This window comes from Poecile atricapillus, chromosome Z, assembly GCF_030490865.1.
Source record: "Poecile atricapillus isolate bPoeAtr1 chromosome Z, bPoeAtr1.hap1, whole genome shotgun sequence".
In the NCBI taxonomy this organism is placed as follows: Eukaryota; Metazoa; Chordata; class Aves; order Passeriformes; family Paridae; genus Poecile; species Poecile atricapillus.
In genome coordinates, this window is record NC_081289.1 from 92,417,909 (window position 1) to 92,434,018 (window position 16,110).

General features: G+C 40.4%; 1 protein-coding gene across 2 annotated transcripts in view; it reads left to right on the forward strand.

The window, feature by feature from the left end:
* Window positions 1-16,110, forward strand: part of PALM2AKAP2 (PALM2 and AKAP2 fusion) — a 265,174-nt gene that overhangs the window by 41,376 nt on the left and 207,688 nt on the right. For both annotated transcript variants that reach the window (XM_058864758.1, XM_058864759.1), the window contains exon 2: window positions 7,807-7,887. In XM_058864758.1, coding sequence (XP_058720741.1) covers window positions 7,807-7,887 — 81 coding nt within the window. The remainder of the gene's footprint in view (window positions 1-7,806; window positions 7,888-16,110) is intronic.

Consider the following 16,110-nt stretch of genomic DNA (forward strand, 5'->3'; position numbering starts at 1 on the left):
TGTGAATGAAGTCCTCATCTGATATCCCAGACAGACTGGTTGACTATTTCAGGTCTCCTGCTCAAACACTGTCTTGGGGTCAATGTACATGTGGAAGCAGAGCTATTCTATTTGCTTTGGCAGGTCAGCACAGGAGAACCCCATCCTTTGACATTGTGCAAGAGCAGCATAACTTTCAGATTAAATGGACCAAATTAATTTTGCAAGAACTATTCCTCTGCATGCAGGTGACAAAAATCATCAATAAAGTGGGCTGCAGACCAAAAATATTTGTTACTTTACTGGGAGAGCATGTAGCTTGGTTGCCAGGATCTGTATCTCTTTTGCTCTCCCAAGCCACCCTTGCCTTGTGCATAAGCAAGTAACTTCTCTGACCCTGACTACTAGGAAAAAGAGATGCAAAGTTGCAGTGAAAGCCAGTGTATTTCTGACTGACAGCATGTTATTTCTTCACCTCATTGCAAGTAATTCTGCCTTACCTTTAGCAGGGGCCTGTTCAATGTATGAAAAACAAAGCATTTCCCTAACTTCCAGGCTCTTCTAGTGATTCCTTTACCCGGTTCTGACTCTGAGAATTAAGTTTATTAAGTTTATTCTGTTTCCAAAACATACATGCCAGGTCATTTCTTGCATGCTGTGTGTGGCAAGCTGTCTGGGTAATGGGAATTGGCCCTTGTGACAGCAATCTCCCATTTTATACCAGTTTCACAAGAGAGGAGGTGGAAGGCATACCTGATCATGAATTGTTCACCTTTTGTCCAATCTCAGCTTTGTTTCCTGCTGTGTACACAACTGTGGAAAGAGTAGGCATGAGGAAGGGAGCTAAATCCAGCCCTTACCTTTTAGGTGGGTTTCACTTGCTCCCATCAGGCGTTTATCTGCTGCACCTGTGCAATTGGGAACTCCTGTTGTTCATTCCTCAATAACCCACCTGCTTCTTGCTTGGAGTAATGGAAATGGACACAACTTTATCATAAAGTACATGAGTATATGGAAGATAATGAGTATCACTGTGGCAGCAGGCTGTACTCTTGCTATTCCTGCATCCCATCTAGAACTTTCCAACATACAAGTTGCTTAAATTAGGTATGGAGGAGGTCAAGTAAGGTGGGCTACCAAGATTTTAGGCACCTAGGACACTAGAAATAATGATTCTGTGTTTTTGGAGATGAGCCTTCTGCACAGGAGAGCTGTGTGTGAAGAAGGGTGTAGTCTCTTAAATGCTGAATAGAAGCAGAGAGTGCAGTTCTCTGAAGTTCAGAAGCCTTATTCCAGTATACATGTGCACGGAAGTTGTCCCTGGCCCATGTTTCAAGTGAAACAAAGCTCAGTGAGGTGGCCGTGGGATTTCAGGGAACTGGGGCAGAGAGTGTCTTGCCGGAAAATGCCTAAGGGAATAAAGCTAGTAGCTAACATTTATGTCTTGTTGATGGTGTAATTGCAGAGAAAAAATGGATCTCAAGACAAGCATAGGCTTGGTTCTGCTTGGAGCACGGTAGGAGAGAAGGTGCAGGAAGAGTTATTTCCCATAATCGGAAACAACATATATTTTTCCCTGTGCTCAAAACAGGAGACTAGACAAGCCCCCAGCTTGTAATTACAGAGCCTGCATGGCTCCCCGCAACAGCAGGATTTTCACCAAGCACAGTTATGCAGGACTATTGGCATCAAGTAACAAAAGTGTGTATTGATGATCCAAAAGGAGCAGACATCTTGCCACCATCCTTCAATGTGTGTTTATTATTCTGAAATAACAGTGTGTCTGCTTCGGTTCTGCATCCTGCCTCTTGTGGTGCTGTAATTTGTGCTGCCAGATATTCATAAGAGCAGATAACATTCAGAACTGGAGTCTGCAAACTGCTGCCAACACTGAACTGTATCACTGCAACTGGTGGGGGTGGTTGGTCTCAGAAGAGTTTCCTGCTTTCAGACACAAGAAGAAAATAAAGAGGTGACCTGGCATGAATGAAAAAAGAGGGGTGTGGGGGAAGGAAAATAAGAGAAAAAGAAAAAAAGGGAGAAAAGTAGGCTTCCATCTCTCTTAATATTTTCTTTCCTGTGAAACACTTGTGGAACAACAAAAGAGAAAACAAATATACAGATTTGATTTCAGTTATGAGAGACATGTCATCACCACAGTGAAAATGGTGATTTAAACCATCAGCCTGGTGAAAGTTTCAGTTTCCCTGAGGGGTGTTTTCTTGGGATTATGAGAACTGCAGGGTGAAATTTTTACAGGACCCAGAGTGTTCCCCCCAAAATTCTGTGTATCTCTAAACTGGCAACAGAAAAATGAGAGATCAGAAGCTCTTTTGTTTGGCTATATATATATATTTTTTTTTTTTTCTCACTTCCTGCCCTAAAAATATGTGAGTTTTAAATACAGGGGGACTACTATCTACCAACTGGGCAGAGTAGAGAAAATAATCACTTGCTGAAGGAATTAATGTAATTCTTTGAAGACAATGTTTTTAAACTGTTTTAATTGCTTTGAAGCAGACTATAGCTTTTCTCCACTTGTGCAATTTTGGGGTGCATTTATTTGCATTGTCACAACAGGCAAACATTGTCACATTTGTATTGTCAACCTCTCTGTGAAGCTGGATACTTGCTTGGCATGCAGGACAATTTTAATGGAAAACTCCTAAAGCTACTGATGGTAGCTCCTCCAGCAACGTGTCACCCTTCTCTTCAGGGTTCACATGACCCCTGTTGGATTTTCTGCTGAGTTGGGGATGTTTTCCTTTATCCCAGCATGCTCTTTTGGATACTTGTACCATAAGCCTTAGCCTGACCTCAGTTTTAGGCATGTATTTTCACAGTGAAGTCAATCAAATAGTGCTTATCTTCTGTGCTGCTTCATGGTATGCTTTCTCCACAGGTCTGAGCTGGCTTTAAAGCAAAGAAATCAGATGCTTCTACCAGTGCAAGTAGATCAAAGGGCTTTATCAGCTTTTTACTGCCCCAAGGATCGGTAGAGGTGCAATTTCTCCACAGACAGTTATGTCTTGGTGGGCTGAGTAACCTCTGTATCACTTCCCACACTGTAGGCAAATTTCTAAACAAGAACAAAAAAGATTTTGTAAAGGAAAAATGAAATATTCTGTGACTGGAGTATCATAGGGATTAGTTTTTGTATAACTTGTTTTACTCAAGATCTTATACTTGCTTTGGGTTTAAGTTTTTTGTAATTGGTGGCAGTGGTCTGTGGTTGTTGGAGTTGTTTTGTCTGAAATAGTTTGACAAGTGTGATACTTAGCTGTAGGTATTTTTGATCAACATAGCACACTATTGAGACAAAAAAGGCAGTAGTTGTTAAGATTAACAGTGAAAGAAAGACAAAAGCATACAAAAACTTAGCAGAAGACCTTAAAATCATACGTGGTTCTGGGGCTTCCTTAACCAGATGTATTTCAGTTTCTGTAGTAACTTCACAGTATTCCTTCTCTTTGGCTGTCCTCTGAGACATCCATCACATTCTAGAACCCACAGTATCCTGAGGCATGGATTTCCACAGCAGACCATTGCACTGGCTTCAAACCTGCCCCATCCAGTTTCACTTGATGGCCCTTTTTTCCTGTGGTGCAGAACACAGAGTGAGCAGTAGATGTCTACTGGCTATTTGTATGATTTTGCAGATCTCTATTTGACCCTCCCAGTGCCTCTTGTTCTTCCAAGTGCAAGAATTCTGGTATCTGAGATATCTGGTTTTTAGCAATAGGAAGATGGCACTGACCAACTTTAGTGTTAAGAATTTCATCCTTTCCAAAATCTAGTTTATTGGAAATAAATTTGTGGCTTAGATGTTGCACATCCATGCATGAACGCCTAAATACAAATCTCATTTTTCCATTATGTGAGTCACCTTGCTGTTTGACTTATGTTCTTCACCCATCCTGAAGTCTGAGTGGGAAAAAAAGAAAAAAAAGAACTTTAACTTTCCCATTTTCCTTGTAATTTAGTGAAGGGAGAGATGCAAAGGTTGAATCCTGTTTTGCTTATTAATATCTCAAATATCAAGAGTGCTCTGAGACTACCTTCCAAATGATCCTCCTCTACCGTTTTGGAAGGGTAACTGTCTGTGATGACTATCTGTATTCTTACAAAAGCAGCACTGATAGATATACCTCAGAAAGACAAAAAGGTTTTTCTTTAAACATGCCAAAATCACAGTAAGACTAGTTCCAGTCTTTTCCACCTCTCTTGAATCCAGTTTCTGGAGTAAATTTTTTGTTTAAAGCAAATACTTTATTTTCTTGGTGCCAGGACCATTAGAAAATTTTGTTAGCAGGAATACTTGGAAAAAAGTTATCTGTAAGTAGATGAACAAAGTAATGAGGAACATTTATTGGCTGATTCATAGAAAAATGCCTTAACAAATGCCCAAGTTAAGCATGTGCTTCAAATCTCATGTTTTCAGTAAAGTACCAATTCAGAAGACTGTTCAAGTAGAGAATGTCATGATGTCCAAAATCCAGGCATCATGGTTTTGGTAGGATTTTTGTCATCCAGTCCAGTCTTCTACTTTTCTAGAACCTGCTTACATAAACCAGGTACACATATAGTCCCAACCTTCACTTACTGGGATAAACTTAAATGGAGTGTGATATAGTGACCTGGAGGTGGAATGTCATGATAGCTGATTCACACAATCTTTAGGAAAAGAAAAAAACCTATACTTTTGTTATCATATTCCTCAGCCATAGCTTGTACAAAATCAAAGGATAAAGGCATACACACTCAGGGTGTCTGAATGCCAGTGAAATGGAAATGTGAGCAATATTCCAATTTAACTCCACAGAAATCCACTAGTTAGTAAGTAGTTCAAGTATTTTAGTGCCTGCTGTGTTGCTGCCTACAGGGAAAATACTCTAAGTGCTTTCCCTTTCTCAAAAAGAAAAGGAGTTTTCATCTATCTTTTATAAGGCTTTCTTGTCACATTCATTTTCAGCATGACACAACCAGCCAAAGGACGTATTGTGGTGGTTTCCATCAGATGCGTTAGTGACAAGGCTTTTGTGGGTGGTAGAATACTTACATACGGACATGTGTGTGCATATGTGTGTGTGTGTGTGTATACACATTTATATATAAACATATGTGTGTGCATATATATATAGATGCACATACCAATCTAGGTCACTTAACAGTGAAGATGTATGTACCTTATGCTTGCCTATGGACTGTCAGGTGTGGGGTGTTAATATCTACATATATGAAATCCAATATTTTTTCAATGTGGTCAACTTGACACAAAAGGGCAGAATTATCTTTATTCCAAGAATATTGGGTCATTTACTGGAACAGCTTTTTGAACTACTTTATTATGGTCTGTGGCTCACTATTTGAACAAAAAACAAATTCTGTTTTTCAGACTCCATGTATGCTGTTAATATTACAGAATGAAAAAAAAAGGCAAGATATATCCCTGAATAATATTAGGGTTTTAACCCCTGAACCATCTAATACCCTGATCATTTTAAAAAAATGTAAAGGGCTAATGCAGATTGGAGGATAGGGAGGATAGGAGTGATGACCCATAGATTACAGTTCCATATGAGAAGGATTTTTTGAAGCTTCATACAAATCCTGTATGCCTGTATATGCATAAATGCAAACTATCTTTTGTGTGTGGAGACCAGTGAGGTGTAAAGATGGGCACTGTTTGTGACATTTTAGTTACTGAAAATGCTGGCATTCCTCCTCTAAAATAACTTCAGCAGGCCTGTTGGAGCAAGAGGAGGGCCAACAGGATTATTAGAGGGATGGAGCACCTCTCCTAGGAGAAAAGGCTGAGGGAATTGGGATTGCTCAGCCCAGAAAAGAGGAGGCTTCACGGTGACCTAATTTCAGCCTACCAGCACATGAAGGGACGCTACAAGAAACACAGAGAGGGACTTTTGACAAGAGCATGTAGAGACAGGACAAGGGGGAATGGCTTCAAACCTAAAAAGAGTAGCTTTAGATTAGATGGTAGGAAGAAATTTTTTACTATGAGAGGTTGTCTTGAAGTTCTGGATGTTGCATCCCTGGGAGTGTTCTAGGTCAGGCTGGATGGGGCTCTGAGCAACCTGGTCTGGTGCAAAGTGACCCTGCCCTAGGCATGTTGGTTGGAATGAGATGGTCTTTAAGGTCCCCTCTAACCCAGAGGTTGGATGATTTCCATGATTTCTAGGATTCTGTTCTTTGAGGATTTATTGTTCAGCAGTAGTCTTACATATTTCAGACAATGGGGACTGTGTGTAAATGTAGATATACATGAATAGTCATCATCTAAGAGTGTGCAAAACATTACAGAACTGCTTGTCATAGGCAACATTTAGCTACTTTGTTTCTTCTGGATCCATTACTCTAGCCTTTCTGTCATCATTCTGATACCTAACTCTTCAGCAGAAGTGCTCCATGAAGTTTTCTACCTCTGTGTTTTGGTTTTTTTTTTAGTGAGCTTGACGTTAACTAATTTTTTTTCCATGTTTCCTGATCTTCTTTGTAAATGTAATGTTTTCACTCAGAATGCCTTGTTTGATGTGCAACATAAGGATGATTTATTTCTGCATAGGCAGAATCTTATCATATACTCTTTGAGGATGAGGCATGAAGGTTTGGAATCACTGGAAAGCAGGGAATTTCCAGAGCATCAGTAGGGCACCTAGAAATAAGTAAGAAAAACTATTTTGTGGATTTAAGGAATCCCTGTATATCTTCAAACCCAACCTTACATCTACTGAAAAATTTAAATAACAAATAAAATGGTTTTGCAGATAAGAAATAAAAATCATTGTTCCCATAAAAAAGAGGCTGACTGCCTTCATTTATTACTCAGTATTTCTGTCTTGGCTACAAAATCTAAAACGAGAAAAGACCTTCAGGAGAGGAAACCTGGTCCATGATGGGGTTGGATGGATGAGGAGAAATGCTCCCCAGAAGGTGCAGAAGACTGGCAAAGGCAAACTGTTTACCTTCTTAAGAGGAAGGTGTTGCAGGGGGAAAGCAGGCCATTTTCTTGAAACACTTGAGAGAGTCTGCTGCCTGCTGAAGGGAGCAGCCTGGGCACAGGCAAGGGGCATTGAATGGGACTGTAACAACTCAGATGTGGAAAGGACTGTGCTGTCCTTGGCACCACTTGGTCACTCCAGCTTCAGGGACCTGATAAGGGCCAGCTGCTGGCATGTGCTGGTGACGTGAATGCTAAACACAGCCAGCTGGAGGTAACCAATCCCATTTACTTTTTATGCAAATCCTATGCAATCTGGCTGAAACATCTTCTCTCCATTGAGCCCAGGGAAAGCCTTACCACCAACCCTGCTGGGGAAGAATGAGGTCTGCAGACTGCTCTCTTCCTCCATAATGCCAGCCCCTGCTTTTATGACACCTTGGTGTCAGACAATTGCACCACACTATCCACGGTTTTGGCCCCAGCATCTCAAATGCAAAATCTCATCTTTGTCCCTTTAACTTCTCTCTCAGCTGTTATGCCTGTTTTCTCCCCTCCTCTGGGACTGTGCACTCTGTTGCTGCTCTGGCTGCTGGGAGCAAGCAAGGAGAATTGCTCCTACTGGCAAGTAGCTAGCCAGTCTGGGGCTTCATCTTCCCAGAACACTGCTGTTTGCATACCAGCAGGCAGAGGAGCAGGTGAAATGGGTCTGGTGACATCTGTACAGATGTGTTTGACTGCTTACATGCTGTTACGAATCTGCTACCCTTAAAGCTTCCGTTTCTCTGACGAGATCTCTCTCTCTCTTCCCCCCTCTCTCCCTCTCTCTCTCTCTCTCTCTCTCTCTCTTTCTCTCAAAATTATTTTCCAAGGAGAAAAGGAAAAGGCAGACAGAAATAGAAGGCAAGAGACAACAGCTTGAGGACCAGATACTTCAGCTGCAGCATTTCAAGGTAAGGGACTGATGCCAGAAATGATGGATTGACTAAATCTGTTGATTATTAGACATGCAGATCACACGTCTGAAAGCTGGGAAAAGCCCACTCTGACATGAAGCAGCTTTCACTGCCGGAGCCTGTCTCTTGCAGTGATCATGTCCTGCCTGCTTTTCATTCCATGTATTTCATGCACAGGACCATGTTGTTTAAACGGTTTAGGAGCATGGAGTCAGGAGGGTGTGTGTGCAGACAGGACAGCAGTGCTGCTATTATTAAATGCTGTTATTTATTATACATAATGATAAGACACAAATTGTTGTGGCTTGGGTGTGCACTGCATGGCTTCAGCCAGCACTTTCTGCCTGCAGAGCTGCGCTGGATTTCTCTGGTGCCTGTCATTAGGTTTTCTGTGTGTGTGTTGCAGACACATGCATCTGTGTATGTAAGATTTCATTGTAGGATGAAGTTATTAGGCATGCATGGCATTATAAAATGGGCATGTATGTACATGCAGGGAAGGTGTTGTTACATTATGTGTGTGTCTACATGGAGAGGCGCCTTGCTATTTAACAGGGTGCCAAGCAATCCCGGTCCCTGTTGGTCTCCATGACAGCTGCAGATAGTATCATTTGAAAGCCATCCTTGCTGTTTCTATTGCTTATCCCTCCTGTCAGTAGCATATTTGTGCATAGCAAAGATAAGAACAGAAACATACATGTGATCTTTCTGTAACCAGTGTCAGTGGGTCAGATTTTGTTGTATTAGTTCAGTAGGGGAGCCTGAGGAATTTCAGTGATTAAAATATCTGAGAAGGATGATTAGAACTTGAGAGTTTATCCTCACAGTAAGTGAGCTGAGCTGTGTTTTTAAAATTAAAGTATTTAGGTTGCTTGTGGAATAAGTGTGTGTGTATGTGTGTGTGTGTGTGTGTGTGTGTTTGAACAGCGCATCTGCATCGGGCAATGATGTGCAGAATATCTCTCCCAGACATGCACTTGTAAGACCATACTGCAAGTTATGCTACAGGCAAGATCCTTCTCCTGCCTCTCCAAGACCCTGCAGTCACATTCTGAAAATTATTCTTCCTTTCCTGGTAAACACAATGCAGTTAAGCCCAAATAATTTATATCAGCCTACACAAGTTCCCAAATCAAGTTTACCACCAGTCTGTGGATATCTAATATTGGTGTTTCCATTCAAAGATGGGATTACATTTCTGTGGGGCAACAGGAATTGCTGTTTTGTTCAGGTTTCCATTGAGTACAGGCAGGGGAGAATTTCTTCTGATAACTACAGGGTACTGCAGCAGAGCAGTAAGGTACTGTTCCAGTATCTTCATGATGCTTGTTTTTTTCCTTTTTGCTACCAAGCAGATGACTTGTTTTAACATGTTAACTGTTTCCAAGCCAACTGCATTATGATTCTTTGTGAAATTCTTTAAGCAGAGCCTTTTGGATAGACAGTTCTATCAATTTTCTGCTTCATCTGTTTTACTTTGATATAGCTGTTGCTAAAACGTATTTTATTCTCATCCATAGGAAAGTAAAAACCCTCAAGGTGGTGCAGTGGGATCAGCCCCTCAGCTGATGTAGACCAGCATTGACCTCAGCCCTGCTATGTTGATTGCCACTAGCAGAGGTTCAGTTTTGCTGCATGGATTTTTTTCAGAGACACATGTGAAAAATAGCTGTGTCCCTTTATTTTTTAACCCACAGGATGGAGCATACAGAAAGCTAATGGGAGATCAGGGCACAGAAATTTAATGGCAGAGACATTTAAAATGGCAGCTTTCTCAGCTAAAATCACAGCCAGACTTAAGGTCTGTAATGCTGTGTGCGAGGATGAGCATCAGGATATGATAAAATCTTCCCTACCTCTCCATTCAGTGTCATCACTTGTCACCAGAGGAAAATTTTGCTGTTTTTACAGGAGTGGTCAGGGTGACTGCTGCTTTATGAACTGCCTGTACCACCAAGCAACTGTTTGCTGGGAGACCTGAATGAGGTCATAGCAGAGGTCTAACTGGGATTGCATAGTTCATCCTCATTGCTGCTAGAACCTTCCTAAAATTAAAATAATAAAAATGTTTAAAAATGGAGATTGAGGCACTGGCTCAGGGTGTTTTGGTTTCTCTTTGGAGACAGATGAAGAAAGCTGCATTTTTGTTTCATATATCATTCAATGTTCTGGTTGCTTAGTGAAGTGCTGACCAACATTTTATTTCACCTGCCAGTTTTTGCTCATTTACAAAATTGTGTATCCCCCTGCCACCTCCCCAGTGCTCTCCCTCATCTCACCTTGCTTGTCCTGAGTCTCTCCAAGTCAGGGGCTCCAAGCCTGGTATGAATATAGTCACTCAGCCTGATATGGCTCCCCAGTCCGACACACCAGACCAAAATAAGTGCATCTGTTTTCCCTAAGAGTGCTAAGTCAAACATGATTAATTTCCTGAATTATGTGGACTTCATCTAATTCTGTGCAAGGCATACATCCAGGTTAAAAGACCAGGCTTTCCTAGGAAGCCTCTGTATTTATTCAAAATGCTGTGACGCTGTTGATGTCCATATAGAGTGTAAGGATTTCATATCAGCGTTTATTAAAATCTGCTGTGAAGAAACCTTTGAAAATGAAATCTGGGTTAATCTGGGTCTGCAGTATCTGGGTTGATCCCACAAGCATAACAGCTTGAATTCACACAAAGACATTCATGCCAGTATTCAATGGGTTTGCTTCATTTTTGTGCAATGTCAGAGTAATTTTCCTTTTAAAATGCACTGTGTAAAATAGCATGTTTGGTTACCTAATAAAGGTTCTGGAAGCTACAGGGTTTCTGTTAATTTCAGAAAATTTTATTCACATTGGAAAAATATCTAATAGAAATAATTTATTGCAAATGTTTATGCTGATTGCCTACAGTTTTCAAATTGCTGATGCCAATTAGACCCCTGACAAAATTACTTTACTACCAGTTCATTCATTTTTCCCTTGTAACATATCTGGCTGAAAATAAGGTGGCAGCAGGTGCTGTCCCACTGCTTTAAGCAGAGCAACCCAGCAAACACTAGACCTAGTAAAAGTAAAAGCGCTGAATGTGAACAAGGCATTGGCAACACATTTTACAAAGGCTCCTGAGAATGAGGTCAATGCTGAGGACATCAGAATAAAAGTGTAGCTCGGCTATTAATGGTCTAGGTGAGATTCAGAGTTAATCAAGTGAAACCCTTCAATTGTGCAAATCTGGAGTAGGAGAGAGTCCAGAGTACTATAGGCTCTAAAAGCTGAACTCCCTTTTACTGACAGTGAAACCATATCTTCTCTTCTGTGAATCAAAGCGAAGTAAGGACAAATGTGGCCACAGACTGACTAGTATCTTGGGACCATTGGGGCTCTCTGTTGAAGGCAGGAAGTGTATTTGTCTACATTGCAGTCAGATGCCTTCACTGGAAAGGCCCTAGGTGTTGGAACAGGTATAAAGATGCTTTGAAGTCCCATTTTTTTTGAGATTAAACATGCTCTTTTGCTCTAATAACAGGGAATTTACAGCAGCTCCCCTAACATCACATCTACTCCAGTCCTTTATATGAAAATACTTCTTCTTCTTCCATATAACACAAGGTCAGCTTTGTTGTTTAACAACAGATGGAGTTGTAATTTTCTTGTTGTTGATTAACCATAGATAGAGTTTAAACTTCATGTCCCAGCAGTTTCTTGGCCATATGCCTATAAATGGGGCTTCCTCGTCCATGGGAAATGGAGGTGTTACCACTTCTATCATTTGAAAACAGAGAAGTGGTCAAAATTCACCTTATGCCAAACATACTTTGTGCAGTATCCATGAACATTCTTTGGTTTCTGGAGAAAGACTGAAATTTATTTTTATTGATTAGTTTAACTGGAGAATACAACCTACTAGCAACAACTTCTTTTAAGAGCTTGGTTCAGCTAGGCAGCAGTGGGCAGGCCTGTTTGAAGAGATGTTTACTATTTCAAATAAACTACAGGGCAGCAGTATTTCTTCCGAAATCTGCCTCTGTAGTTAGTCGAATAGAATTTCTATAATTGTTTACTGTAGCTCTGTTTGGTGGCCAATGGTAATAAAATAAACGGAACAAAAACTCCTAATTGAATGAAAAATTACTTCTTTGCTGTTACTTTAACTATTACAATTACAATAAATCCATTTTCCACAGTTATATTAGTCCTGGAGTGGTATAAATATTAGGGACTTATTTATTTTAATATCTGCTTCTTAAAGACTGCAGTTCATGAGCACAATCTGTAACATAATTACATCTTTACTCTTAAGAAAAGGAAAGCCTTTTTACATTGTTATAGAGATTTTGTTAGGGTATAGTTTTAGCTAAAACTGTATCATCTATAAATAATTTTTAATTGTATATTCCAGTTATATCACTGTCCCAAATTTAATCTATTCTTAAAATAATTGCTGTCAGAAAATATAAGTAGATATGTCTGTCTATCTCTCAATATATGTACAACATTGTGAAAAAAAAGGAAATAACTTTTGCAAATGAAGGAAGCTTGTTATTTCTTTATAGTGAATCCCTTTATGATTTTCAAGTAAATTAATCCTTAAACCAACTGGCAACTCAGCCAAGCACACAAAAAATATTTGATGGTGTCATACCATTTCCTACATAGTCAGTGCACTATTGTCCAAAACCTAGTTCAGAGATAAGGATGTCATGTAGAACAGTGTTAAATGCCTTGCACAAGCCCAGGAAGATGACATTTGTTGCTCTTCCCTTATCCACCAATGATTTATGTCTCTGTCATAGAAGGCCACCAAATCTGTCAGGCACGATTTGCCCTTAGTGAAGCTGTTAACTGTCACAAATCATCTCCTTGTTTTTGATGCAGCTTAGCATATTTTCCAGGAGGATCCTGCTCCATGATCTTGGCAGGCACTGAGGTGGGTGGGACTGACTGGCGTATCATGGCATAGGTCTTCCTTTTTTCCTTTTTAAAAGCAGGGGTTACATTGCCACTTTTCCAGTCACTAGAAACTACCAGTCTGCCATAATTTCTCAAATAAAGTGAATAATGGCTTTGCCCCCTCTTCTACCAGTTCTCTTATCAGGTCCCGTGGACTTGTCCATCTTCAGTTTCCTTAGATGGTCTTGAACTTGATGTTCTACTACAGTGAGTGACTTTACATTCTCGCAGTCCCTGCCTTTGCCTTCTGCATCTCAGGCAGGGTGTTTGGAGCACTTGCTGGTGAAGGCTGAGGCAAAAAAGTCATTAAGTACCTCAGCCTTCTCCACATCCCAAGTATCCAGGTCTCCTTTTTCCTTCTGGGGAGACTGAACATTTTCCCTAGTCTTCATTTTATCACCAACATACCTCTAGAAGCCTTTTTTGCTGCCTTTGATGTCTCTGGCCATATTTAAGCCCATCAGGGCTTTAGCTTTCCTGACCTGATCTCTGGCTGTAGAACAATCCCTTTGTATTCCTCACTTGGAGGAATTGCTTTCACCACTTGTCCTTGCTTTCACCCTCCACAGGCTCTCTTTTTGTGTCTGAGTTTGTCCAGGAGATCCCTGTCCATCTACACAGGCCTCCTGGCATTTTTGCCTGGCTTCCTCTTTGTAGCGATAATCACTCCTGAACTTGTAGAAAGTGATTCTTGAATACCAATCAGCTTTTCTGGGCACCTCTTCCCTCCAGGGTTTTATGCTATGGGACTTGACCAAGCAGATCCCTGAGGAGGCCAAAGTCTGCTGTCCTGAAGTTTATGGTAATGAGCTTTCTGTGCACTTTCCTTTCCGCCCTGAGGATCTCAAACTTCATTTTGTGGTCCTTGCAGTCCAGGCTGCCCTTGAGCTTCACATTCCCCACCAGCCCCTCCTTGTTGGTGAGCACAAGATCCAGCATTGTACATCTTCTTCTTCGCTCCTCCATCACTTGAAGAAGGAAGTTATCATCACAGCATTCCTGGAACCTCCTGGATTGGTTATGCCCTGCTGTTGTCTCTGAAAAAGGTATTGGGGTCATTGAAGTTCCCCATGAGGAGCAGGGCTTGTGAACCTAAATTCATTTTTAACTGTCTGTAGAGAGCCTCATCAGCAGTTTTGGGACATAGAGAGCTTAAGAACTAATTCAGAGAGAAATTTCCATTTTGAGAGCACAGGGGACCCCTCTTTGTCCCATTCTGTGTATTAGCACCTTTGGGCTGATGCCCACCTTAGCCTGAGAAGCTTGTTTCCCACCAGGATTTAAACTGAGAATTGAAAGGCTCTCTTCCAGATCATAAAACAAAGTAACTATCCTCAGTTACAATCTTTTAGTAATAAGAAAATAAAATAAAATAGAATTTTAAAAAAAATAGAGTAGTTTATCCAGGCCAATTACACAAATTGTTTGCCACAGAGAGATGAGAGCTTTAGTGCTTTAGCTCATGTTCCTTGTCTGTTTGCATGCCATTGAAATACAGCTGTAATTATTCTGGTATGATCCCTCTATGAGTTGTGCTTTTATTCAGGAAAAATATTATGTGTGAGTTGTGCTTTGAACTGGGGCAGAGTTATCCTGGGATGATCATGTAAATAAACATACCATACAGACAGGACTTTCTTGAAACACATCAAAATCAGTCAGGTTTCAAGCAGTAACAAGGTTCTTTAAGCATCTCATGGCTACTCCAGCAGGCTTTTTTTTAGCCAGCCTATGTCGATGTATCTCAAGGAAGCTTACAGCTCTCTGCAACTCCAGCCTCTCCTGATGGCCTGAAAAACTAATGATGTTCAAAAACTAATTCATGTCACTTGAATCAAGCTTTTTAAAATAATGAATATTAAGACTAGAAAAGAAAGGAATCTCTGAAATATAGCTTTTCTTTTTGCCTTTCTTTTGACTGATGTGTGTCTGTGGGAAGGAGTGATAATCTAAAGCCAAGGGGAGACTGAATATAGAGAGGAAATTATTCTTTCAGGAGATAATAGTGAAAAACAACTGTGCCTCTGTAGTAATGAAAACTTGCAAAGCCTATTTGTTTTGAGAGAGAGGCTTGACAATTTTTGAAATCTCAGATTGTTAACTATTCCAAAAATATTTATCTTTTTATTAATTTTTACTTCTATCACAGCTACATTTTACTTTCTTTGTAAACATGGGTGAGTAGCCACAGGGAAAATCTAATAAAGCATACCTAAATTTCTGGCAGAATTTTTATTTCTGGAGGTAAAACTGGGGTTATTCTTTCCATGTGTGTATCTTTAAGAGGGAGTCTTATTCAGTCTTCAGTCCAACCACATGAAGGCCAGAAACTTCAGCTAGCTTGCAACTGTTTTTTATTCCAGCTCCAAAATTCCCTGGGAATCAGAGATGTTCTATGGAGCTAAAAAGTAATTTATGTGCCAACAAAAGCAAGTTTATCCCGTGCATATCTTCATCCCAATTCATCTGTATTCTTGACCAGGACAGAATCCCATGGCCTGGCCCCAGGAGACTTGCTCCAGGTTGGGCCATGTCAGACCTCATTGTAGCATCCCCTTTTGCAATCTAAGCCCCTGATGGTATCTACCTGCTGGGGCAGCCTGGCCTCTCATCCCTCCCCTCACCTCCATGACAGCTACTGGCACTTGTTTATAGTTTATTTTCATTATAGTTCTTAACCTTGCCACAAGTGAAATGTTAAACAATTGAGCAGAGATTTCATTATCATCCTGCAATGAAAAAGTCCAAAATTTTAAATACACTTCCTAAAGAGAGACACAGAAAAATAAACCCTAACTCGTCAAGAAAAAATACAACTCTCCAGTAGAGGTATCTTCTCCTGTTACTTCAAGCAGAACTTTCTGGTAGACTGGATGTTTAGAAAATATGTTTAGAAAAGAAGCTGTGTTTGACTTAATTGTCATTTTATTGCTCATTGTGTTTAATCTCAATGTTATCTCAAGTCTCTAATGAATGTTAAAAATACTTACCCTGTATTGGGCCATACCTGTGATCCCTGTCAGTGAAATTAATCTGTACAGGCCAGTGCTCTGTAGCTGATGAATGATCTGAATGAGAGAGATACAAACGTTGTGTCTGCTCTTGTAGAGTCTTGACAGTATCTCTTGCTGTGGTAGGTTTCCTTGAAGCTAAAAGAGCTTGGGCTTTAGTTTGTCTTTTGCATTTTTGACTAGAAACAACTGTCTACTTGATTTGAAAAATTAAGTAAATGGGACCTGAACAATTTAAAAGCAATGTACTCAGAATGTTTGCACTGGTGAT